At 47.6% G+C, this 26,473-nt stretch overlaps 1 protein-coding gene across 1 annotated transcript in view; it reads right to left on the bottom strand.

The window, feature by feature from the left end:
- PRR5L (proline rich 5 like) overlaps positions 1 to 26,473 on the bottom strand; it is a 71,610-nt gene that overhangs the window by 10,822 nt on the left and 34,315 nt on the right. The window contains exons 4-7 of the mRNA XM_065882145.1: positions 23,735 to 23,783; positions 12,003 to 12,060; positions 6,960 to 7,051; positions 3,140 to 3,280 (exon numbers count right to left, since the gene is read on the bottom strand). Coding sequence (XP_065738217.1) covers positions 3,140 to 3,280; positions 6,960 to 7,051; positions 12,003 to 12,060; positions 23,735 to 23,783 — 340 coding nt within the window. The remainder of the gene's footprint in view (positions 1 to 3,139; positions 3,281 to 6,959; positions 7,052 to 12,002; positions 12,061 to 23,734; positions 23,784 to 26,473) is intronic.

Below are 26,473 nucleotides of genomic sequence, written 5' to 3'. Positions count from 1 at the left end.
AGGGGGAAGCTTAAGGAAACACAGAGGAGGCTGAGGAGGGGCTATGATGCAGAAGACTTGGGAGTTAGGGCTGGGAAGGGCCTGGAAAAGAAATGAAGAGAAAATGCAAGTGGGGCTGCCTGGCGCTTGAAAGGGGTGATGATGGGGAGACGACTTGGTGGTTTTTCACGCCCCCAGGTTCCAATACCGCTTAGCAGGAGCTGAAGCATTGGGAAAGGCCAGCAGTGGAAATAAGATGCTTCACACACAAATCTGCCCAAATGGAAGGGGATCCTCCAGGCAATAGAAGGGCGCGGGGAGCCTTATTCATGCTCCCAGAGACCCACCCCAGGCCTCAAAAGTGGACCAGTTTCAGCCCCAAAACCACCTTGGTTGGGTTTCAGATCTGAGGAAACTTTTTTTTCTCATTTTGTTAATGCCTTGATATTTCTCATCTAAGCCTCTCCCCCTCTACAATTCCTAAGCACTAAACAGAGAGGGATGACAGGATAAGGAAAAGAGGAAGGAGGTGGGAAGAAAATGCTTAACTAACAAACGCATTGATCCGGAGCTGGATGGTTTTCTCCCTGGGCCGAGAACTTGACTTGCACACAGCCCTCTAGGAGGGAGCTGCCCTCAGCCCTTGGCCTGGCCGCTGGATGGGCTACGTATCTGCAAGGCCCAGTGCAAGAGGAAAACGCGGGGTTCCTGGTTCAAAAATTGTTAAAGAGTTTCCCGATGGTGACAGGAGACAATTAAACCAAGCACGGGGCCCTGCTGAGACTGGGGGCCCTGGGGCCCGGCCCGGCAGGGAGCACATCTGCTTGGCTTGGCAGGTTCCCTAGGAAGGGACCATTCTAGGATGGTCTCAGACCTGTCTGCCACTGCCAGGGGGAACCGGATCTCCACAGTGGTCAAAATCTCTGGCTCAGCCTCTTCCTGGACAGCCTAAGGACAGGAGCTCGTGGCCCACAGTAGTTTGAACCCCTTGTATATTTTGGGGAGGGAGGGGTTTGTTCAGGGACATTTTGGGAAAGCACTGGAAAAGGGAGAGATGGCCTGAGAAATGGCTCTTTTCTCCATATGAGTTAGGCAGGGAAAAAACAGCCCCAGATCTCATGGCGCTGTGGGAAGTAGGGGCCCAGGGAGAGAGCAGAGCAATTCTAACTACTGGGGCCTAAATTTCCTGTAGCGGGAATGGTCCCAGGGTAGTACAACCTGCACGTTCCATTCAGATCCAGAAGCTGCCGCCCCTTGCCACCCAAGGAGCTGGACCTGGACTGGGGAAAAACCTGCCTTTGTCACTGTCACACTCCCGCCTCCGGCTTCCTGGCTCCCAGAGTGTAGAAAAACATGGACCAGGGAACCAGTCCCAGGAGGCCCTCGGAGAAATGATGCCAAATGTCCTGTGTCGAAGAGACCATCTCAGAAGCTCATGGGGCGTCTCCAAGTACCCTGGGAGGCTGCGGGAGGGGAGGCAGTGGTAGCCGGGAGAGGCTAGGTGGGAAGGTAGAAAGAGCGAGAGCTGAGGAATGGGTGACAAATCCAGCTCTCTTACAAATCAGCACGTGATCTTGAGTTAGTTTGCCAACCTCTCTGAACCTCCATCTCATCTGTGAAATGGGAAAACAGAGACTGTTTCCTTGCCCGACTTCCCAGAATATAAATGGAAATGGAAGTGTGGAAGCCCAACTTTCCTTTCCTAATCTTCCTCTCCGAATCCCAGAGGCCTCCTTTTCTACACTCCTTCAGGACCCTATTTTATGCTCCACAGACCTGAGCTGCATACGCATGCTTTTCTATCCCCATTCCTTCTCCTTCCTTTTCATAAAAATACTTGACCTGGTATTCTAGCCAATGACACCCCCTCTTGTTCTGTTAGGTAACCCTTCCTCCTCTCTGACCTCAGGAAAGGGAGAGAAGGCCCAGAAGGACGGCCCAGCTAGAGAACCGGAAGAAAACAGCAGCTAGTGGGGAGGGAGAGATCAGGGGTTCCACACCTGACATTCCACCCCTACCGAGACGGCAGCCAGGGATCCTCACCAGCCTGACCAAGAATGAAACTCTCTTCCCCGAGGACGGGCTCAGAGCTGAGGCTGCAGCATCTCAACTTGGTACAGAGGTCAGAGAGGCATAGCAGCCACCTTTTGGGGGATGTCCTTAGGCCACAAGCCTTGTTTCTTGGAATTGTGCACCCCTATCCACAGAACCGGGCTCACGGAGGCCATGTTTATTCTATGTGATCCTATTCAAGGTCCTAGCCGATTGCGCAAAGGGGAGTCACGTAGCCCGAGCTGGGCCAATCAGTCTTTCCCCTGAGTGTACACGGTTCTAAATCTTACTACCTCGGGCTGCGGGACCTCAGGCAAACACATAAACTTCCTGGGTTTCAGTCTCCTCATCTGTAAGATGGCACTAACAACAGTGTCCAGCTCATAAGGTTTAGATTATTTGATTCAGAAAGCAACACACGTTAAGTCCTTGGCCCATGCCTGGCAGATAGCCGGGAACCAACCAGGGTTAGCTCATCTTCCTATCGTTGATTTAGAATTGGGATTAAGAGATGCTAGGCAGCCACCTGGGTCATCTCTTGGTGGAAACATGCAAGCCGTGGGATGCCACGTTTGTCGGCGCAAACCGAAGCACTGAATGCAACCCTGCAGAGAGAGAGAGAGAGAGAGAGAGAGAGAGAGACCAAGTCCAAGAAGGCCAGGAGAGGCAGGGCCAGAGAGAAGCCAGGTGGACCAGATACGAGTAGAGACCAGTAAGTGGGGAGAGGCTGGCAGCTTTGTGGCCTGACGTGGTCTCACTTGTGGCTGTAGCCCCTGAGGACCTTTCCTGTGGGTTCCTGGTCTGGCTTGAGCTGGGATGAAGTGGGTTCTGGTCGTAACTTACAACATGAGGCTCCCTGACATGACAGGATGGGGGAGAAGGGTGTCCACTCCCTGAAGGACGGGGCAGTGTTCCTCTGGCTTCCCCCGGGATCCCAGCACCCAGCACAGCACGAGGGACCTTGACGGTGCACAGTGGACATACAGCAAATGGACAAACGAACTGGAACGTGACCGATGACGCTAAAGGACACTAAACTGAGCCAGGGTGCTCTGGCCACAGGGCCCTTTCCCCCTCAACCTGCGGTGATGTCTCCGCCCACCCTCACCTGCAGGATGAGCAACATCTGGACGATGGACGAGGGCAGCTGGGGCTGGGCCAGCAGCAGCAAGTCATCCAGCTTCACCTTCAGCAGGACCAGGTCACGGAAGCCCAGCAGGGAGATCTGGCGGATGGTCAGCTCCTGGCCCTGGCAGGAGAGAAGAAGAAGCAGCGTCGGGAGGTGAGAGCTGGCGGGATCTGCCACCAACCACGTGGGGGCCAGCAACACAAATGGATGGTCGGGGGGAACGAGGTGTCTGCAAGGCCCAGGGGGGCTGTCAAACAGTCACAGACTTGGCCCCTGTCCTTCAGAACAAAAGCTTCATTTACGATAAGGTGTGACTCGCTGATTCGAAAAGATCCATGCACCCCAATGTTCATAGCAGCATTACTTACAATAGCCAAGATGTGAACACAACCTAAATGTCATAGACAGATCGCTGGATAAAGAAGGTGTGGTGTGTGTATATAAATACACACACACACACGCACACACAAAGGAATACTACTCAGCCATAAAAAGGAATGAAATTTTGCCATTTGTAACAACATGGATGAAACTGGAGGGTATTACACTTAGTGAAATGAGTCAGACAGAGAAAGACAAATGTTGTACCTTATCACTTGTATGTGGAATCTAAAAAATAAAACAAACTAATGAATATAACAAAACAGAAACGGACTCATAGATACAGAGAACAAAGTAGTGGTTACCAGTGGGGAGAGGGAAGAGGGCAGGGGTAACACAGGGGTAGGGGATGAAGAGGTACAAACTACTAGGTATAAAATAAATAAGATACAAGGATATATTGTACAGCACAGGGAATATAGCCAATATTTTATAATAACTTTAAATGGAGTATAATCTATAAAAACATGGAATCACTATGCTGTACAACATTGTAAACTAATATTGTAAATCAATTATACTTCAGATAAGGTGTGACTCAACCTGCCTAGATGACCCAAAGGTGATACAAGACACGTACAGTGGGGGCCACGGTGTGCTAATGGTCAGAAAGGAGGAAGATGAGGAGAAATGAGACAGAAGGACAACAGCGCCTCCCTACAGGCAAGGCTGCTTCCTCAGCTTCACCCATTCAATACCTGCTCACCTATCATGTGCCAGGCAAAGAAGGAAACACAGGACCTGTTAGACTCTTCTGCAAATGCAAGAAACACGGGAGGAAAAACCACTGGGAAAGTAGAAGAAAGGGACTTGTTCAACCATGTAGGCTGGGGGCAGAGGATGAAAACAGTAACTAATCATCATAAGAGCTGTGACCCTTCCTAAGCTCTGACCATGTGCTAGGCTTGATTCTCAATATCCTAGATGTAAATGGCACATTTAATCCTCACGACCACCTCTGAGATAGATTAATACTCTAAAACCCGCTCCACGGATGAAAAACCCTACACCCAGAGTGACAGGAATTTACCCAAGATAGAGCTGGATCTCAAACCTAAACTATTTGATTTTAGAGCTCCTAAAGTTTCCCAAAACAGAAAGGGAAAGGAGGGCCCTTTTCCTGGACTCTCATCTGCACATATACATACAGTGCACAACAAAAATCACCTTGGTAGAGGTGAGGTATCACTAGGGTATCCTCCCAAAGACGACATAGCTTCCCATCCCTCAAGTTGACCAAGGTTTAAGGAAGTTTTGCACTTCCTGCAACTCCTTAGGGTTTTACAGAAACATGGGCAAGAGAGGTTTTGCCATCCCCGCATCCCCCTACCCTCCAGTCCCAAGAGATACACGCCACCCATGCTTCACAGCCTCAGTTTAACCACTCCTTGAATGCCTTCCCCAACCACCTCCAATGACAGTGGTCCCCCCACTTTCCACGAGGTCCTACAGTTTCTATTCTTTGCATCACATCCCAGCACTCGGCACTGACTTTCTATCTCGTAGGTATCTGTGCCCTCGCTTCATCGCCAGGACTCCTTTCACTTTACAAGACAGAAAAAGGCAGGCAAAGTTCCACACCCTTGAACACAGTGGGCACACAAACACATCGTCCAGTGAGACCAGCAGGTCTCACACAGACACCTACACAGCGAGTTGTGAGAAGGACCCAGCTGGACAAACAGACACCTCTGGGGGTGTCACTACCAGTAGTAGTAAGAGTCCCTAACTCAGGGGTTCTCAAAGTGGGGTGTCTGGACCAGCAGTAGCACTTGGGAAATTGTGTGGGGGAGGGGCAGACAGGGGCAAGAGCGACTCTTGCCAGATCTTAGAATTTTTCAAGAGAAGCAGGACAGTACCATCCTCAGACTCATGCAACTGGGCTCCTGCCTGGATTTGAGGCTAAAAAGGCCCCTCTTGGGCCTCCAATGACTGCACGGGGCCATGTCCACTCAGATCCCTCCCTCCCCATTCTAAATCCATCCGGGTATCCGCACCTTGGAGTTCCCTGCCCAAATGGTCCTAAGGGGGACCTAGGTCTACACCCCCTCTCCAGTAGGACTGCCAAATAAAGCGGAAGCTGTCCAGTTAAATTTGAATCATTTTTTAGCATAAGTATATCCCAAATACTGCATTATTCATTGTTTATCTGAAATTTAACTCAGCATCCTGTATTTTGATTTGCGAAATCTGGCAACCCTACCTCCCTGGTGTGTCTTCTTAAGACCCACTGTTGGCCGAGGAGTGAGTATTGCAGAGAAGGGAGAAGTCTGTGGACACAGGGAGTGAACCATCCACATAAATGCTTCAAATCCTCTCGCAGGGGTGCAGGGTGGAGCTGAGGATGAGATGAAAAGAGCAGTGCGCTGCAGGCCAGACACTTCTCCTGGAATTGTTAGGGGCAAACCTGAATTGGGAGATGGACTCTGAAGGCATAACCTCCCAATTTTTAAATATCTGACATGTATTTAAAAGAATCCCAACTTCCTTTAAAATACCACTCAAAGCCAACAAAGCATGTGGGCCCTTACCTCTGGTCCAAGGTAATTCCTACCTTTGCTAATGGCTGCATTATTGGAGCGCCCACGCCTGCACTTCAACAAACCTGATAGATGTGATGCCTTAACCGCAGTGGGAGGAGCGCTCGTGAGCACATAGCAGCATAAGCGTGTGGCAGAGACATACATTTTGGAGAAGAATATTTATTGGTCAGTCTGCCTGAGGGGCTGTCCATTCTGACCCGGCACTGACCAGTCCTGCTATTGGCCCCTTCAGGAAGGTAGAGGGAAACCGACGCATGTAGGTAGAATGAGCTGAGCTCCCAGAATAAGAAGCATAAGAGATGCTACTCGGTTTTACTCTAAATTCCTCATTCTGCAGGAGATGAAACAGAGCTGTGCCTAGAAACAGGAAATGAGTTTGCCCAAACCCAGCTACTGATTCCAGGTCCCCAGTTCTTTCTGCGACATCATGGGCCTTCTCGTATTCAGGAATCCCTTACAAAGGGCAAGGAATATTGTCCCTTTCCCACAATTTGGGAGCCACAGAAAATTGTGCTTCAAAGAAGAGGGTGGAGAAAAGAAAGAAAAGGAAAGAAAAAGTCTCCTTGCCCCACCTTCCCTACTTCTGAAAAGTAAGAAGAAACAACCCACTCCAAGAATATACAGACATACTCAAAACCAAGAGGGAAGAGAGCGCCTACAAACTGCTAGGTCTGCAGGCACTGCTCGTTGCTTGAGGTTAGATGCTGGATATAGAACAGAGTGGCCTTCCAAAGATGTCCGAGGTCCTGAGCCAGCTCAGGCAGCGCCCAATACCCTGGTTTTCCCCCATTCACTGGCAGGCCCCCGGGGGCAAAGGCCAAGGAATAAGACAGGCTGCCCAGACCGGCAGGAGGATGTTCCCCAGTAAGACTGACCTGAACTGGATAGAATATTGCCTGCAGGGTGGGGAGCGTCTCAGTGAAGAAGTGGTCCCAGACTTCAGCCAGAACCTCCATGCGATTTTCACCTACATGAGGGCGAGAAGATGGGAGGGGAGGAAGAAAGGAAAGAACTCGGTCATTACTTGCAGGAGAGGCCAGGAGACAGTTCCACGTCAGACGGAGCATGGAATGGTCATGAGAGGAAGCTCATTATCTACTTTTGATCCAGAGGTGTTACTACAGAAAACATGGGATTGGATGGGAAAACTCGACCGAAAATATGCCTTCTCTCCCTTAATCCAGAAAAGGGAGCTGAATTTTGAAAAGCACGCCATAACTGCTATCGTCACGAGAATGGTTACATTATCAGGCCCTGTGCTGGATTATTTATCTATAAGATATCTCATGAGTAGACGCTATTACCCCATTTTACAGCTCAGACAGGCCAGGTATCTGGGCTCAAAGTCACACAGGTAGAAGGCCAAGCTGGGATTCCAGAACCCGTGCTCTTGCCCTTATGATCCAGAAAGATCATGTGCACAGTTATAAATTATTTTGTTTTTCATAATCACTAAGACACTGGCTTTTCAGTCTAGATTTGAGCTGTCACTTGAGAGAGATGGAAAGAGGGCTTAGAAACTATCACCTCCACCCACTGTAACCGGCAGGGCATTATTCTCTGAACAGTCACCTGCAAAACACGGGACCCACCTCCTGACGCTATGCCTACCCTCATCCCCGGGATCAGGAAGCCCAAGCCCTGGCCAAGCGCCACCCCCAGGCTAGATGGACATAGGTCACCCAACGCCACCGGAAGGCTGTTCGAGGGACTTTGCACCTGCAGGAAAGGCAGGCACTGGCAGAGCAGAGCCTGCACGGTGGCTGCTGTTTAATGACCTAGATAACAGAGCTGACTGGGTACTATCTCTGCTCAGCTGAGGCAGGGAAACTGGGTCAGCCAAGATTAGACCCTGAGAGATGCATCTGGCAATGCACGGCCAGTTCCACTGAACTGATCTTGAAAGAGTCATTTAGTGTTGTCCATCTATTAATTTAGCGGACAACAAAAGCAGTGGCTGGCAGAGAAAACAGAACGAGGGCGTGACTAGTAGCTAGCAGGGCCAAAGCTGTGCAGATTTTGAAAGGTCAGAGTGAAATACACTGGAGAGAATTGCAAATCCACAGCACCCTCTACTTTCCCTCACTGTGTGTTAATTACACATTGTTGGAATCACTCATTTACTTCTGTCTGTCTCCTCCACTAGAATGGGAGTAAGGGTCCCAGCCCTGTCTGTCCTGCTCACCATTCTATTTCTAGCACTTAGCCAGACACATCAGTAAATCAATGTTTGGAAATCTTTAAATGAGTGAATGGCAAGTACTGAGTGCATAGGTTTTTGCAGATACTAGGGCTGGTGAGTGGAAGGAGGTTACCTTTTAACCCAAATATGGGACAGGACAGAGCAGGACTTAATAGCTAGCTCCAACACTTTCCTTTGCTCTTAGATAAAGAAACCACAGCATAGGCAATCTGGCTGGGGAGAGTCTGCTTCCTTCTTCTGTGTCTTCATCCTCTTCTGTATTCCCCTTGTATGCGACTTTTATTTCAGCCCCTCATGCTCACCATGCCCCCTCCGTGCCACAGGGCCTTTGCACGTTCTAGTTCCTTTGGCTAGACTGTTCTTGCTCTCCTCTCTTTGCCTAATGTACATCCGTTTATCTTAATATTTTCAACTCCAGCATTACTTCCACAAGAAAGTCTCCCCCACTGGCCAAATCCCCCTGTTATGGATTGCATTCTTGGTACTTGTCCCAGTTGGGGTTTTATATCTGATGGTGATTTGATTAATACCTGTCTCCACTACCAGGTAGTGAGGGCCTCGAGGACCTGAAATCCTATGAAGTTTTGTTCACCACCGTGTCCCCAGCACCTAGCAAAGTACCTGGTAAACAGTAGATAATCAGGGACTTCCCTGCTGGCACAGTGGTTAAGAATCCGCCTGCCAATGCAGGGTATACGGGTTCGAGCCCTGGTCCGGGAAGATCTCACATGCCATGGAGCAACTTAACCCGTGCACCACAACTACTGAGCCTGCACTCTCGAGCCAGCGAGCCAAAACTACTGAGCCCGTGTGCCACAACTACTGAAGCCTGTACGCCTAGAGCCCATGCTCTGCAACAAGAGAAGCCACTGCAATGAGAAGCCCATGCACCACAACAAACAGTAGCCCCTGCTCGCCGCAACTAGAGAAAGCCCGCGCACAGTGACGAAGACCCAACGCAGCAAAAAAAAAAAAAAAAAAAGTAGACAATCAATGAATGTTTGAATGAATGTATCGATCACCATTCTCTTTTCAAAGGTAGGCTAGTTCACTGCAGGGAAGAGGTTAGGAAGTCAAGAGGATGGTCTGAAATGTTAGGGCATCCTGGTGTCTAAAACCGAGGTGAATCCCAACACCTGGAGAGTGTATCTCAAAGGAGAAAAGGCTATGCCAGCTCCTTTATTGATGGCCCTTATCCTAAGTCTTCCGTCAGAAAGATAAGCAGAGGCCCTCCCGACTGGAAGGAAGTGACAGAGAAGCCTGCTGTTCAGTGCTGGTGCCTACTTACTCCCCTTCACCTCCAAGATGGGATACTCATTAACAATGAAGTCATCCTTCAACCTGGCAGCAGGAAGGCGCCTCTCCTGGGAACCTGGGTCTAACTGCCTGCTGCAAATCTCAGAGAGGAGTGAAGGTTTTGGACAGTGTTCAGAGAAGAACATCAGAGAGACACAGGCTAACAAAACAGGGTAGCCCCGGGAAGAAAGACTTAAAGGAAGGAGGTGACTCCATCTCCAAGAACAGCCCACAAGTCAAGGCCTTAGCCCCCAGCAAAGATGAAAGGGGTTTGGATGGGAGGTTCTAGATGACTGTCCTATAAAAACTGTCCTCTAGTTGCCATAGAAGTTTAGATCACCAGAGGTGTATAGAAGAGGTATGAGAAACTTCTTTAAAGCCAAGGTCACTAAAGCTCTAGAAAAGATCACAGAAAGTAACAAGGCATATTCTGTCCACGAAAGAGTACCACATAATGAGGGGCTACCTCTGTCCCTTCTGCAGCCGTCAGGTAGAGTGGATGTGTACGAGCCAGGTCAATAAAGTAAAGGTTGTTCAGTGATAGGATGGATCAAAACTCTATTTTATAGCAAAAGAATCCTTTTATCCAAATAAAATCTTTCTTGGAGTTGTAACACACAAAATGAAAAAGTAGAGATGTTCTGGTTAAAGATGTGAAAGACCCTTACAGGTTCCCACCTGCCCCTTCACTGTGCAGAAAGAACCTTGCCACCCAGACCCCAGGACAAGAAGGGACCCAGCAAGAATATCCCGGCCCACTGCTCTCTAGTCGTGCTTTGGGGCAGAAACACAGAAACTTGGATGCCCTTTGTTTATCCCGTCTAGCTCTGTGCCTGAGTTTTCACTCTGAACGTAGCTATGTTAAGTGTCACTTGGATGACAGACAGTCAACTTTCCCTTTTAAGGGTCCTTGACGCTCTGGTTTTCTCAGCATCTCTTTCATAATGCTGGCCTTCCGCATTTCCAGGAGCACGGAATAACTCCAAACGACTTACTACCGGGCAGGCAGCCACCTTTCACACTGGTGTACTAGCCTAACTCCAACACGCAAAAGGGCCACGAAGCTCTTGTCAAAGCCGGTCACTCAAAAATAAGGCCTCCGGTTACTGGGTATCTCTAAGGTTGAAAAAATCTCGGCGTAGTTGCATTGGAGGGAAACAAGGCTGCAGGCCCAGTCAGTTCTTGAATAGACAGAGGTTAATTTCAAACCTCTCATTTTCCAAAGGTTTGGTGAGCACTCACTGTGAGCTGGGCACTGGGACCTTCCAGTGTCAATTTCTCATTTTTCTTCCTACTTTGTCTTTCTAGGAGACACTCCACTGGACACAAGTGTCTCTCCCAGGGAAGGGGAAGAAAAAAGGAATGACCTACTGCCTGGTAAGTCTGAATCTACAAGTAAACTTGACCTACAGATGGAGGTCTCTAGGCTGGAATAGGAAAAAAAAAAAAAAAAGAAGGAACCAGTTTGCTTACCTACTATGTGCCAGGTATGGAGCTACGCCAGTTATACTTCCTATACTCCCTACGATCCCTAGTCCCATTTTATCATTTTAAAAACTATTTTAAAAAACCAAGGCTCAAAGAAATGAGAAACTTGCCAAAAGTTACCCAAGAAGTAGGTGGAAAGCTGCATCAGGATCCACATTGGTGGGAGCTGAGATTAGCGGTTGGTGGAGCCACGGGGTCGGCCGACTCTTGCCTTTGGCCACCTCCCAGATCCATTCAGTGCCTTTCTATCCTGTCAGCTTGACTCTAACACTTTTTTTTTTTTTTTTTTGCGGTACGCGGGCCTCTCACTGTTGTGGCCTCTCCCGTTGCGGAGCACAGGCTCCGGACGCGCAGGCTCAGCGGCCATGGCTCACGGGCCCAGCCGCTCCGCGGCATGTGGGATCTTCCCGGACGGGGGCATGAACCCGCGTCTCCTGCATCGGCAGGCGGACTCTCAACCACTGCGCCATCAGGGAAGCCCTTTTCTTTGTTTAGTAAATCACCCCCCATTGAGTAGGTGGCTGCTTAGTCTCCTGTCCCTCAAGTGGGTTGGCCTCCTGACATGCACCACCTCTAGAAACAGTATTATACAAAGGCCAATAGGAAATAGCCTGGATCAAACCAGAGGGAACAGCATGGCAGGATCTGCAGTATAAGTTGTCCCTTCAAAGGAGACCACCAGCATGCATCCCATGAAAACCCCCCTTAACGGGGGTCTCCAAAGAGGCCACCCTAATTCCCCCTCAGTTCCCAAAACACAGTCTGACTTGCATTGCTGGGAGTGGCGAACTCGGGCGGAAATGCTGCCCCCTAGCTGGAGAAGGGGCGGCCGGGGTGAGGCACGCGCCTCTCTTGGACAGAAGCGTTCCAGCTGTCCGAGCATCAAAGGCTGAGTCAGGGGCCCGCCGGACGGGGGCCGCCTTGTACTTGCCTTCACACAGCTTAATCTTCTCCTCCACAAACAGCAGTCCTTTTGCTAGAAGCTGGTTCTGCCGAAAGAGAACAAAGGACACAAGAGTTGGGCTACTTACCGCGTGACAAACCCAGATCCACTCCCAGTGGGCGAGGGCACAGGGTTCCAGGCACTCGGGCGCTGCTCAAGCCTCCAGGCTGAAAAAGCCTTCTATCCTCTAGTAAGGCCGAGGCTTCTGGAGGCATCAGTGAGACAGCCCGAAGCAAAGGAAGGAGATGAGAGCCAAACCCAAGTGCCATCCCCATCCCTCCGACCAGGGAATGGGCTGCCCCAAGCTTGGCTGAATTCTCTGGAAGGACTAGGGTAGACACCCAATGTCCTTCAAGCCCTTCGTGTAAAACTCAGAAAAGGGAGCACGGAAGCAATGGGAAATTATGCAGAAATAATGGATTTGTTTTATAAAAATGATTTTTTATAAAAACGATAAATCTCTCACGCTAGCATGAAAGAGACTGCCCGCAAGATCTTAAGCAGCAGTGAGTGTGGGTCCGTCGATGAGCGTGTGCGTGGGAAAGTTGTGGAAAGAGGGAATAAGAGGAAGTCCCTTTGCAATTACAACTAACAATTGATGAGTGTTTTGCATGTATCAGAGCGTTTATATTCTTCAGCTCATTTAATTCTGACCCTCCCAATAGTCCGGTCAAGTCGGTGCCATTACCCTGACTTCACTGATGGTCGGGGAAGAGGCTGGAACACAGGACACAGAGCTGGTCTTCCTAGCTCCACAAGCCATGTTCTGCCCACTCTGCTTTGCAGCCTTCCAGCAAGTCTTCCCACCCAGACCCCTCCTTCCCTCAGAAGGCTACAGCTGGTCCCACATGACGCAGGCAGCCCCTCCAAAGGTCACAGAAGCTCAGAGAGTAAGGATGCCTCCCCACTCACCACACATCTTTAGATTAGCAAAGGCCTATGCTTATAGGGTAGGGGATACACAGTGGTATATATCCTACCCCAAACCTAATGCGTTTCTTAGTACTCTCTTTTATAAAACCCTAAACCCTGTCACGGTGATGATGAGAGCATACATGGCAGAGAAGAGAGAACCTGGACATCAGACAGGGGTTCAAGTCCCAGCTCAGCGACTTTCTAGCTGTGTGACCTTGGACTTCATTTCCCTGAGTCTTGAGTCCCTCATCTACAAAATGACATCACTACAGCAATATCATAAAATTCTTATAATAATTAACCATTATAAATACACACACACACACACACAAACACACACGGTGTTTTATGTTCCCGGTAATCAGTGGAATTGGGTAGTGATGACAAGAGTTGCTCTTTTAGCCCAGCTATCTTCACAAAAGGAGTGGGAGGTAAAGAGAGTCAGTAATGAATGGACCTACGTCAAATATATTAAAGTATTTGATCAAAGGTACTATCACATTCCTGTGACTAATACATATACACCAGATTTTATAGATCCTATTAAAATTCACAAGCTATAACCTAATTTAAAAAGTAATTGGCCACCATTTAGTTTCAAGATGGAACCCCAACTCAAAGTTAGAGTGACATCCTATAGGAGTCTACCAACTTTGTTAAAGGGAAAAAAAAATCAATTCCTTTACTAGGAATCATGGAACAGACAGGTACTTAAGGTGAAACTGTGTGTTCTCTACCTTCTAGCCAAGCACACGAATCCCAGCAGCGAGAAAACACCACAGCACCAAACTGAAACGATCCAAATCAGGACTTTGTGCCAGCTGAGCTGGGCAGGAATGGACGGTGGAGGTGTTTCCAGATGGCAGTCACTCCCCCTGAATGGTTCTGAGCAAAGATCCCAGTTGAGGTCTGAAGTGTCTGCCCGAGTCCCTTTCACTGGCCCAGATGAGGACCTCAAGGAGTCCCCTTGGCACTCCGTGCAAGGACTCCTGATGCATTGTTCTCTGTCACCGCCTCTACTGCCAACACTGACACCTCAGCCTTCTTCCAGAACACCTACAAACCCTCCTTAATTTCATGTTTCTGGGATGAACCTACAAATGTAAGAGATACTCCTCCCTATGACACAGGCTTCATAATTTTGTTCCTTCACTGTAATTGTCTACATTTTAAAGGTATGGGGGGCTAACCAAGGCACTGAGAGAGATAAAAGCCTAGTCCAGGTTATATCATTAGTTAATAACGGAAATTAATTCAAACCCTATATCTTATGTGTTAGGATTTTAGGTCCTTAGGAGTGAGGACCACTTAACTTAGTCCCCCTGGCTCTGAGAACAGTGCCTAGATCATAGCAGAAGCTAATAAATATTGAGTATATATTGCCTGTTTTGATGGTACAGACCATTCTTTGGTTTTAAGAAATCAAGATAAGAGACAGAATATTTGTAAGAGGAGAGACAGTGATGTAGGTCCTTAAAATTCTGATACCCCATGCATTTGTACACCTTGCTCTTATTTTAAAAATGGTATTTATTTTCATTTGATAAAAACTACTTTGCATCTTACGACATAAACTTTAAAAAGTGGCCTAGGTTCTCCTTCCTCCTCTTTTCTCTGTCTTCCCCCTTCAAGGAGACATTTGGGGCAAAAAAAAAATTTTTTTTCAAGAAGAAGAAGTTATTTGAAGAAATGGAAAACATTCATTTAAAAATTTCTCATGATACACGGCATAGAAATTGTGTAGCTTAGACCAAAGTAACAGTAACAAAAACTTAAAAGGGGCCTTAAGAATCATCTAGTCATTCTCCCCTCTCCCCAGCCCTGTGGTCCAAATCAAGGGGTCACATACAGTTTCCATAATTTTTAGGTGGACATATTTTCCAGGAAGCTAAAGCACCTTTCAAAAGCATCTTGAAAATGTTTATACCCCTACGCTTTGTAGATTTTGCTCTCATTTCACAGTTGAATAAACTGCAGCTAGAAGCACAGTCTCCATCTTTTATTTGGCATGTGCTAAGTGAGTTAGGATCTTCTGGGCCAGCCTGGCTCAAAGCCCCGCTTCCCTATCTTGCATGCTCGAACCATTTGAATCTAGCCTGCATCTTCAGCTTAGCTGATGGGCTTGGTGCCTGCCCTCCACCCCACCTGGGTCTCAAACTGAGCCAATCATTTTCTCCCCTGGGAATCTGTAGTCACACGGGCCCCCTATGCCCCAAAGGGCCCTGTAATCCTGAGGGCCCGGTGCTCTGAAGGGCCTCATGCTTGGGGTTTAATGCTCTGCAGGTGCCATCTTCACTTCTTAATAGTCTTAGCTTTGAATCTGTGTTTTGTAAGTGAAGCCTGCTGGGGAAACAGAACACAGCGCAGGGGCTCAGGCTCAGCTCACTCATGGTCCTGCCTTCTACAGTCACCCCAGGAGGGATTATCAGGCCCCTGCTCCGCACCCCCATTGCCGCTCTCCACCCTGCTGGTCTCCCCTGCCCTGCCCCACCACTGCCATCCTTCTATTCCCAAGGTGGTGTCAGGGTTGCGTCGGCAGGGGCCCAGGCCCTGGTGCTCTGTGGCATCTTGGGGAGAGGCCTGGTGGCAGCCCCCCCTCCCTGCCCTGGGCTGGCAGAGCTCTGGCTTGAGTACTGATGACTCAGCTGGGGGCCTCTCGACCACCCCTGAGCTATGTACCGAGAGCATGAAGGTTACAATCTCTTGGGGGGTCCACGACGTGTTGTGGCCACAGGTCCATGGGAAGGGGAGTGCGTTCCTCACCCTGGTGGGAGCCATATTTGCATTCTGCACTAGGCCCTGCAAATTATGAAGCCCACCCTGTCTGCTGGTCACTTCAGCTAAGGACACACCAACTGGACATCTGTGGGCCTTAAGGCTGCTGAGACCTAAAAAAATGAAAGAAAAAAGAAAAGAAAACCAGCCTGGATTTAGACAGCTACCTTGCATTGTCTTTCGAAGTGTCTGTCCCCTCTGGCCTCACCTGCCAGTATTCCCAGCCCCAGACAAACGCCTGACTGTAGAAGGTGCTGAGAAAATGTATGGGAACAGAGCTGGAGAAGATCCTGGCTTTCCTCTTGTCCCACTCCCTGCCTGATGGCACCAACCGCATCACCTCCCCAGCCCAAAGACTTCAAGCCAAAAAACATTACAAGTTAACATTACTCATGAACGTAACTAGCTAACATTACTAGTTACATTCAGTAGCAGCCACCTAGGAAATGGGCCCATTGTCACTTCGTGCAGCCCCCATAAGTGAACTTGGACGGGGAATACACAGCACTCTAAGGAAGTGGCAGAGGATCCGGAAGTCAAAAACAGCTGACCTATCTGTTTTTATTAAGACATCGAAAATGGGCTGCCAACAGAACAAGGCTCAAAGGAAAAATGCAAAGAACAAGGATGTCTGTGGAAAGGCATCCAAAACCATGGAGCCTTCAGTGGGCTGGAAGGACCGAGCTCATCCTGGGTAATCACGGAGGGTGGGCGGGACGAGGCGAGGACGGCAGAGGAGAGGGTGGGCTGCTGAGGTGCAGGGCTTGTCAATGTCAACCACATGCACCTTCAAGCAGGCTCCTCCTCGACCCGGCCAGAAGGACTCAGGAAAAGGGGGAACCAACAAGCTAGGGGGTGAGGAGAATGATGCCATTCCCACACAAGGTAGGAATTCTGTAAATGCTTAAGGCTGCCAGCCACCTGTCGCTTCTAATGCTTTAGCAGTGACGATAATAACGAGAACACAAAGAATGACGGTGGAGTTTTTTTTATTGTTTTACTCTTTGTCAGGCACTGTGTTATACCCTTCTCATGCATTATCTCACTCTACCTTTGCCACAAACTTATCCCCTTTATACAGATGAAGAAACCGAGGTTCAGAGAAGCAACTAGCAAATGTGAGACCAGAATTTGCACCCAGGTTGGCTGGAATCCAAAGCCTCAATCTTTCCCCCAGGATATTACTCTGGTTTACTTCAACAATGATTAAAAAAATACTAAGGTGAACAGCTATCATTCATTCACTGCTTACTTTCTGTACAAAGCACTTGATGTACGTCATCTCATCTAGTCACTGCATCAACCTTTTGAGGTAGGTACTACGATTACAACTAGATTACCACTAAGAAGATTGAGGTTCAGAGAGGTTAAGTAACATGCCTACAGTCACACAGCCAGTAAGTGTTCTAGCAAGGACTGGGATCCAGACCTTCCTGGCAGAAAGGCTGGCGCTTTTAGGCATCGCACTCTTCTGCCCTCTCAGTTGGAGAGGTTTTCAATGCCCTTTGCCCACAAGGGAAAGTAGATGAGATCCACTCGGTTCAGATACTGGGGGCAGCTGGCTTGGCAATTTCAGGCCATGTAACTGGGTTCCACCAAAGCTTCCATCCAGCTGGGTCATTGCTGCTGCCCGATCCTGCTACTGGCTTCTCAACTTCCGCCTCTCCAAAAGTACTTTCCTGGGGTCTCCCTCTCCACTACCATATGTGATGTCTGGCAAGGCATATACCTGGCTCCCAGGTGGATGCTATTCCCAAATGAGACATCCTTTCCCATCCCAGAGGTGCCTGGCAGCATGTCACTCTGCCTACTGAGAACTTGTATTAACCAATAATTCCATTCTAGGCATTTGTTTCCAGGGATAGCAATGTCTGCAAAAGTTGCTGTTGTTGGCACCAAGCCAGTGATGGAAATCATGGGCCACCTCCATTTTTTTTTCTCTTCTGTAACTTTGAAAGTACAGCCATCATCTCTTAGGATGTCTACATTTCCTGTGAACCTGGATGCCTTCCTAGATAAGCAACAAAAAGTCTTATAAACACAACTCACCCCCAGGACCAGAGAGTTCTTAATAAACCAGTCCTGGGGTTTTGTGTGTGGGTATGATGAGACCAGAGAGAAAGCCCCAGATGGGGAATGAAGAAAATTTGAAACTTGGTACAAGTTTAATCTTCATTTAGCACCATTTCGCTGGTAAAAGGGTAAAATTCACTAAAAGGGTGAATTTGGGCTTTTTTCAAAGTTATTTTACAAAGAAGCAGGAAAACGGTCCCATGTCTGTTTTGCTGGATCCTAAAACAATAAAGTAAAATTAAATTTAAAAGCACTGAAACTTCTCTCCTCTGGGGTTTTCAGGGGATATCTTCCAGGCATTTTTAACATTTAAAGTATAATCCAAAAGCTTTTCTTCCGTGGCCAGATGGCCTGGGTTTGATCTCCGCTCTACCTTCTACTAGCTGTATGATTGTGGATAACCTTCCTTTACCCAGGTTCAGCTGCAGTATATGCTAAACGGTAATAATGAAATTTTCCCCATCAGCTGTCAGGAGGAATACATGACTTAGTGCAGGAAGGATGCTTGGAGCAGTTCTCAGACTTGAGCACACATGAGAATCACAGAGGACTTGCTAAAACACAGGCTGCTGCGCCGCAGTTCCCTCAGTTTCTGACAGTTCCTCTGAGGTGGGGCCTGAGAATTTGCTTTTCTGACACATTCTCAGGTGATGCTGAAGACGCAGGTCCAGGGACCACACTTTGAGAACCAACCGCTCAGAACTGTTGAACAATGCCTGGCACATAAATGCTTGAAAATATTAGCTGTTGTTACAATGATGGCTATTTTAGTCTTCCTTATAGCTGTGAAACCGCCTCCAAGAAAGGTCGCCCATTGCTTTCCAAGTCTAACAAATATTTCTCAGACCTCCCACCTCAGTCTTGACTTCTTATGGCCACTGAGCTGCTGGATGTTTCCACGTATTTGGATGTTTCCACTTTTCCAGCATCTACCCCTGCCTTCCATCCCTTCCCCCAATGGTTCCCTAAATCTGTCTCCTGCCATTTCCGGCCTAGTCTACTTGGAAGTCACCCAATTTCATCCATAATGGGTTCCTAAAAACACATACCCATGTGGACCTAGACACTTACATGATATCAGGGGGAGTTCTGTTCCTACAGAGCCAAAAAGGATGATAAAATCCCTAATTACATCTCATTTTCAGAGCTAGTCTTCAGGTGATATATTTGCAGCATTTGGTACCTACATGTTCCCTCCTTAACAACGGAATGTGTAATAACCTCAGTGCAATGAGGCCGAAGAGTTGCCATTTCCGCATATACCCATTGATTTCCATCCTTCTCTCAATTATATTAAGATCTGTGGTTATCAATTTCAAGACTCATTTTTCCATTTTGCTTCATAAAATTGCAGGAAAGTCCAATAAAATTATTCAAATAATTGCATAAAATTCAAGTAATTGCCGAGGAGGGCAGCCTGAAGCATCCAGGGGTCCTCCTGGCAGCCCCCAGACTAGCACCTTTTCTCTCCCCTCTCAACAGCCAAGGGGAGCTTTAAGCCACCCCAATGTTCACAGACTCCCCAAGGCCTCTCTTCCAAGTACTGGCCAAATGCAAGATGCAACTTCTAACGACCTTCTCACCTAAAGACATCATCCTCTCCCCTCTTGCTTGTCTCCTCACTGGAGCCCAGCTCCTCTTGTTCAAAGCCCCTCTGTATACTGGCCCCAATTTTACCTTCAAAGCAGAGTATATGGGAATTGTGTCTTACTACCTTCTGCCCACCTAATTATCTCTTTTCCCCTTTTGGGAATCCCGTTTGTTTTAGAAGCCTTCCCAGGTGGATTAAAGAAGATTATTATTTAATAATCTTAAAGATTATTAAGATAATCTTTACGATTATTATTAATCTTAAATAATAATATTATTGTTAATAATAAAGATTAATAATCTTAAAGAATAGTAAAGATTATACTGGGCCTGTTTTTAAGCCTTTACCATCCACTCAGGGTTTCAGTTAACACGATGCCGTGTGTCCCCTATACGGATGCATCTACCTCCCTGCACTGCAATTTCAAACTCCATGGTGACCAGGATGCTTCCGTGGGTCTCTCCTTCAGCTCCCTGCCACATGCCACACGCCCTTAATGAATCTTCTCTGATAATGATGAGCTAAGGGGAAAGTGGCCTCTTGTGACTGCCACAGATAACGAGCAGTAGATGGAAACCTTTACATCAAACATTTACATCATCCGTGCCCTACTGACAAGTATGGTGGCCAAATTTCTCCTTTTCTTAGGTAGTATCTTATTCAAAGCCACTAACTACACACTGAGTCTCTGTATCAAGCGAAACTCTAGTTCCACCAAAAATAATTTAACTTTCTGGGCTTGGGGAAAAGCTTTCAACAGACACAACACAACCAGCAGAGGCAGAAGCACAGAAAGTATGATCAGCCACCTCTCCCATCCCCAGGCCCCGGACCACCAAGGCACCTAATCAGGTAAGAGAAAAATGCAGAGCATTTCCTGTCAACCATTTCCAAAGACAAAAGGAACCAATTACCCCGCAGAGCTGTCTCTAGGATGTAGAGTTCCTGTCGGAAACCCCAATTTGAATCGGGTGCAATTCAAAACAGACGGCGGAAAAAGGAAAATCAATACTGGAAATGTCAAAGATTTTTCTGGCCTCTGTCATATGGAAATCTATCTGTGCTTTTGTCAATCAAACAGCCTGTCTTCTCTGTATGCAGACACAAGATAAGCACCATCTTTCCGCCTGCTCTGCCCCTGCCCTCACCTCGGGTCATTTTCATTATTCTTCACTGAAGACAATCTTTCTGTGAGTCTTTCTTCAAAGCTGCAAAATGAGAATGTTCACTTTCAAAAGCGGAGCCACGGTGATGGCTTTTACAAGTAGCAGTCTCTGGGGTGGGGGGGTCTGGGTCCCAGGAGACAGACCTCATTGCTGAGTCCAGATGTCCAGGCGGTGGGGGGGTGGGGGGGGTGGCCATCTCATCCTCCACACGGAGGAACCCACTCATCACCTTCCCCAACAGCCACATCCATGGCATTTGGGTCTTACCTGTCCACCCCCCTGGTTCTGCTCCTCACTTGTCCCCAGACCTTCCTCCCTCCTCCTTGCTGGAGGAATGTTCTTTCTGGAGCCCATTCTGACTTTCCCTCTTGAAACTACATCCGATAGTTGAGTGTGAAGGCTGAGGTCACCTCTATCAGCCTTGCCTCCTGGATTTCCCTCTTCATCTGAAAAGCTCTTCTTGGTGTGGCTTTGAAACCAGCCCATTTTCAAGGGTGCCTAGCGAAGGACTTTCCACGCCTGAGTCTCTCTTGAACCACCTTCACCACTTGGTCACAGCCAGGGCCACATACACTATTATTCTTTGTATACTATTTTTCTTCAATCAATCCACTTTTTAAAAACATAAATATGTTTATAAAAGAAACCACAGCAACACCATTTACCATAAATTGAATGTAACTCAAGGATCAACTCAATCTCAACAAAATGATGTTATGTAATCCTAATTAGACATTGCTTCTAGCTGAAGACACTAATTTTGAAACCTGCTCTCTCTTCCTTAAACAAGAGAGATCACCAAGTCTTGCAGAAGTGTAACAGACACAAGGGCACAAACGAAGACTCTCCCTGGCACGATCAGAAGAGCTAAAGGAAAATAAGGAAAGGAAACACTTACCACAAAGGTGAATGTTATTTAATACCATTGTGTGCAACTCCTAAAATCTCTCATGTATCTGTGGTGGGCAACCCCTCCCTCTCTCCCAATAAAGTTTATTGAGCATCTACTATGTGCTAGGTACTTTCCAGGGACTGGAGAACCAAACACATTTTTAAAAAGGCTCTGTGCCTACATGAGACTTAAAACCTACATTTTAATAAACAGTGTCTACGATAGGCTTTTCTCCAGTCTAGCACCATAAACTAAGGAAAAACCCAGATTCAAAACTGTGAAAACCAGTTCATACCCCACACCCCCAGAAAGAGACTCAATATTCACCAAGCAGTTTCTCTGATTAAGCACTCGATAAAAAATGACATGTGGTTACCAGCTGTTAAGTGTCTGGCATACTTTGTAAGCAGCACTTACTGCCCCCAAAACCTCAGGGCTTTCCAGATAAATAAATCCCCACCCAAATGCCCTTCCCCACCCATCCGAGGGGTAGCCCCCAAAGCCAAGACATGACTGACATTTCAAACTTGACTGAAACCACACAGATCCCTGTCTATTTTAAATGTCAACGAGGAAGGCAGCTGGGCTGGCAGGTTTCACCAGGAGGGATTGAAAAACCACTTCTCTGTAGTTGGATTTAAAACTCAATCACTAGAGACAGCAAGAGAAAAGAGTGAGGACAAGACTGACCTTTGAGTCGAGGGCAACTGAAATGATTCACATTTGTGACTAATTATCTCTTTTTTAATCTTTGTTTGTCTCTCCCTGGACAGGGGTTTTCTTTCAAGCAGCTGAGACATTTGCCCTGATTGAATTCCAGGCTTCTGCTGGGTCTTGCTTTGTCCAGATATAGAGTGGCCAAGTGGTCATTTTCTGGTGTGTGTGGGTGTGGGTGTGCATGTGAGAGAGAAACAACTGACATTTGTCATTCTTTTAAAGTGCACATAAAAGTTTAAGCTTCCTGATTTATGGAAAGAAAATGGAAGGATGCCTGCGTTATTTTTAAAAGCTAAAAACTCTTTAAACTGTCTTAAAAGTGTGCTCACCTGGGATACAGAATAATATCACCAACCTGAAACCAATTTATTATGGATTTTTTTTATGTCACCTTCCCATTAAAAGGGATGGATTACACTTTAGAATAACAAATATGTATACAGTTGACCCTTGAACAACGCGAGGGGTTAGGGGCACCAACCCTCCGTGTAGTCGAGAATCTGCATATAATTTATAGTTGACCCTCCGTATCTGAGGTTTTTTTGTATCCACAGATACAACCAACCATGGATCCTGCAGTACTATAGTATTGACTATTGAAAAAATCTGTGTGGGGACTTCCCACCACGTGTCTTTGGATGGAGTCAGGAAGGCATCTCGTGTCAGTGGATTAGAAACCATCCGGACTGCACCTGGAATCTTGAACTCATTAGCTGCAATAACAACAGTGTCTAGGCAGGAGGGATGTTAGCTTATCTGATTCAATTCTATCTTTAACAGAACAGACAGAGAGGCTTAGTGACAAGAAAGAACTTGGCTAAAGGGACATAGCATTACACTCAATTAGGTACCATACACGGAGTGGGAGGGAATGGCACTAGGAAAGCAGTTCTCAAAGTGTGGTTTGGGGTCTCCTGAGGGATCACCCAGACCTTTTCCACATGGTCAAAACGATTTCCTTAACAACACTAAGCTGTTATTTGCCTTGCATCCTCCGTTGAGTGTACTGTCGAATTTTCCAGAGACTAGGTGCAATATTTTCCAGACGGGCAATATCACAATAGACTGACTATGACGCCGATATGAGGATTCAGTCTCTGCAGGTAGAGATTTGCAGACATATAAAACAATACCACTCTCCTATCCTTTTATTTTCAGAAAGTTATTTTTCATAAAAATGCCGTTTATGCTAACATGTAGTAGGTTTATTATTTGAATGAATTAAGGCACACAGTAAATTTTCTCAGGCTTAATTTCTAATATGGTGAAAATACATAGAGATAACCCAAATAAATGATCATTTTTAAGAGCGTAACGGGGTCCTTGAGACCAAAAAGCCGGAGAACCGCTGTCTGAGGCTATAGTCTCCATAAAAGCAGGGACCACGCTTGCCCTGTACGCCTCCACTGCCACTGCACTGCAGTGACCAGCACGCAGTAGGGCTGCACTGCAATGCCCAGCACATAGTAGGAACTCGGGATACATAATCTTGGATGTTGAAGGCATGTCCAGGTGTACAGTATCGGTCACTCCTTTAGGTACATGTACCCACGCGCACAATATAACACAAGCTCAGACCCACACAGCTTACCTGAAAATAGTCTGTAATGAACGATCCAAGTTCACTCTTCAGCAGCCTCCTGGAAAGAGAGAAAAACTGTCAAGCAGCCCTTGATGCTATAGCTCCTGGAGTTCACAGATGCTTGGTGAATTGCCGTGCTCACCAGTGGCACAGGGGCCGAGGCCAGGCCTGAGCCGGAAGTGTGCTTTCCTAGGCCCCAGTAATACCCCACCCCCACCAAGGTCATTAGGGAACTGGGGCAGATGGAACTCCTAGAAGGCATCTGCTCCTTAGTTCACTTTTACAGATAAAGCATCTCAAGAGGGCAGCCACAGGAGATCCCAATTCTAACAGAGGTGGAGGCAGGCAGGGGCACCTGGCTTCATGTGTGGCAAAAAATAAGGAAGAGAAAGGCCATGGTTTTGTAATTCCCCCTCATTTGCAGACTTTACGGTTTAAAATGCATTTTTCATACATTCTTCACCCCAGGATTGCAAAGTATGTGTGTGTGTTGGGGAGCAATTATTATCTCTCGCGTATAGATAAAGAAATTGAGGCTCAGAGAGGTCTCCCAAATAAGTCAGCGGCAGAGTGAAGATTCAAACCCAGACCTTCTGCAAATTCAACATCTCTTTGCATAACCCTACCCAGCCTCGCCCCCAAATCCATCGGAGACACTGAGCTTGGTGCCATGGTTTCAGGGGCCTTACTGCCCATCCCAAAGGGACTTAAAAGTCCTTCAAAGGAGAACAGATGGATTTTATTTACGCAGCACAAACATTTATTCAGCTGCTCTTTATGAGCCAGACATTGTTCTAGCGCCAGGCTTGCAGAAGTGAGCAAGACAGGCGAGGTCTCTGCTCTCAAGGAGCTTACATCCTTGGGGGGAGGGGTGTGGAGAGCTAGCAGGTTAATCGATACACTCCCGAGGTAAGTGCAAAGAGTCTTAAGCGCTTAAAAAATAAAAATAAAACATGGTGGTATTGGCACCAGACCTCCTTCTCCCTGAGAGAAATCATGGGACTATCCCTACTGCTCTTTCTTTAATTTGATCCAAGTAAGGTGAGGAAGCTAAAACCAAGGATCCAGGAAAAAAAAACGCTTCAGGACTTCCAATAACTTCATTTACGCATCCCACTGGACACGGTTACTAAAGAGCAAACACTCAAGCTTCTGACAACACCTGCTGGGTTTTAACTCCTCAAAAAATGCATTCTCACGTGTCGCTGTAGGATAAACAGGAAGTTACAACAAGATGCCACAGTGTGCAGAAGATAGACACAATAAGACTGAGTCACAAGAAGAAGAAACATCCATGATCTAAATTTCTGCACCAGAAAGAGCCCTGGAAAGCTGAAAACTCATGCTGAGCAAGGAAGATACCTTCCTTTTGCCAGGACAGAAAACGTATCTGTGGTGGACACTGCATTTTGAGATCCAAGTGAATGGCAGGCTCTCAGAAGGCCATCCCATCCACAGAATCCAGGGGTTCACCCAGATGCGGGTGGGTCTGGCAGAGACAGGGGAGCCTTCGTCGGTCACTGGGCCAAGAGCAGGTGGGTCACAGCTGGTCTTCAAGGCCAGAGGCGTCGCTCAGACGGGACACAGAAATCAAGTGGGCAGCCCCAGAGGGAGGCCCTGAAACAGGAAGAGGCAGGGAGGCTGCTTCTGGCTGCTGGAAAGAGAAGCACCTCCCAACAAAGTCTTCATGGCCACTGGGAAGTCTCAAAACCATAGGTGAAGAAGCGAAGCTTCATCGAAAAGTGGAAAATCAGGGCTTCCCTGGTGGCGCAGCGGTTGAGAGTCCGCCTGCCGATGCAGGGGACACGGGTTTGTGCCCCGGTCCGGGAAGATCCCACATGTCACGGAGCGGCTAGGCCTGTGAGCCGTAGCCTCTGAGCCTGCGCGTCCGGAGCCTGTGCTCCGCAACGGGAGAGACCACAACAGTGAGAGGCCCGCGGACCGCAAAAAAAAAAAAAAAAAAGTGGAAAAACAAGTCCTCATAACGGGCTACTACTAACAGAGTTTCTTAAGCATTATCTCGGGCACTTACAATGTTAAGGGGTCAACACGGTTCTGAGACTAAAACGCAGGCTATGGAATTGGTGTCCCGAGGAAGCCATGCTGGGAGGACACTGTGTTCATGTAGACACTTCAGGTAAAATGGAAAGAGAGACAGAGGTTGTCAGTACAGGTGAGCCTTCAGGGTCAAGAGCTATGGAAACCCACTTGGAGCAAGGCGGAGGAGTAACAGTCGTGAACTGGGGCTGGACATGATTAGACAGGTGGTACCCCAGAAGCACTGTGATGCTACACAACTGAGGAATCCAAGAGGTCTCCTCCCCTACCTATCAGGGAGGGCGGAAAGGCTGCAGACTGCAGTGACAGGAACGGTACATCACCCTTAAGTTACAGCCGGGACTGCAGCAAGCCCCGGCCAAGGCCAGAATTCTTGGCAGAGCATTACAGGAAGACAAAGCTTGAGGTAGAAATCAGCTGATAAAGGAGCAGAGATTAAAGAGTGAACTTGTTGCAACTGCCAAGACAAAGGCATAGCAAAAAGGACCCAGAAGCTAGCAGCAGCCATACCAGGGGCAGCAAGATGGTGATGGATAAGAATAAAGAGGCAGGATATGAAGAGGTGCTCCCACCACACTGATAAGAGTGGTCCTCAGTCCTTTACTGAAGCGGAACCACACACAGGTGTGGCAATCTGCTTTATATATGTTAAATGTAATAGACTGTAAGCAGGTACTGTAAGAGAATTCC

Source organism: Phocoena phocoena, chromosome 8 (assembly GCF_963924675.1).
Source record: "Phocoena phocoena chromosome 8, mPhoPho1.1, whole genome shotgun sequence".
In the NCBI taxonomy this organism is placed as follows: domain Eukaryota; kingdom Metazoa; phylum Chordata; class Mammalia; order Artiodactyla; family Phocoenidae; genus Phocoena; species Phocoena phocoena.
The sequence above is the reverse complement of the archived record's forward strand: the minus strand, read 5'-3'. Positions and strand labels throughout refer to the sequence as shown.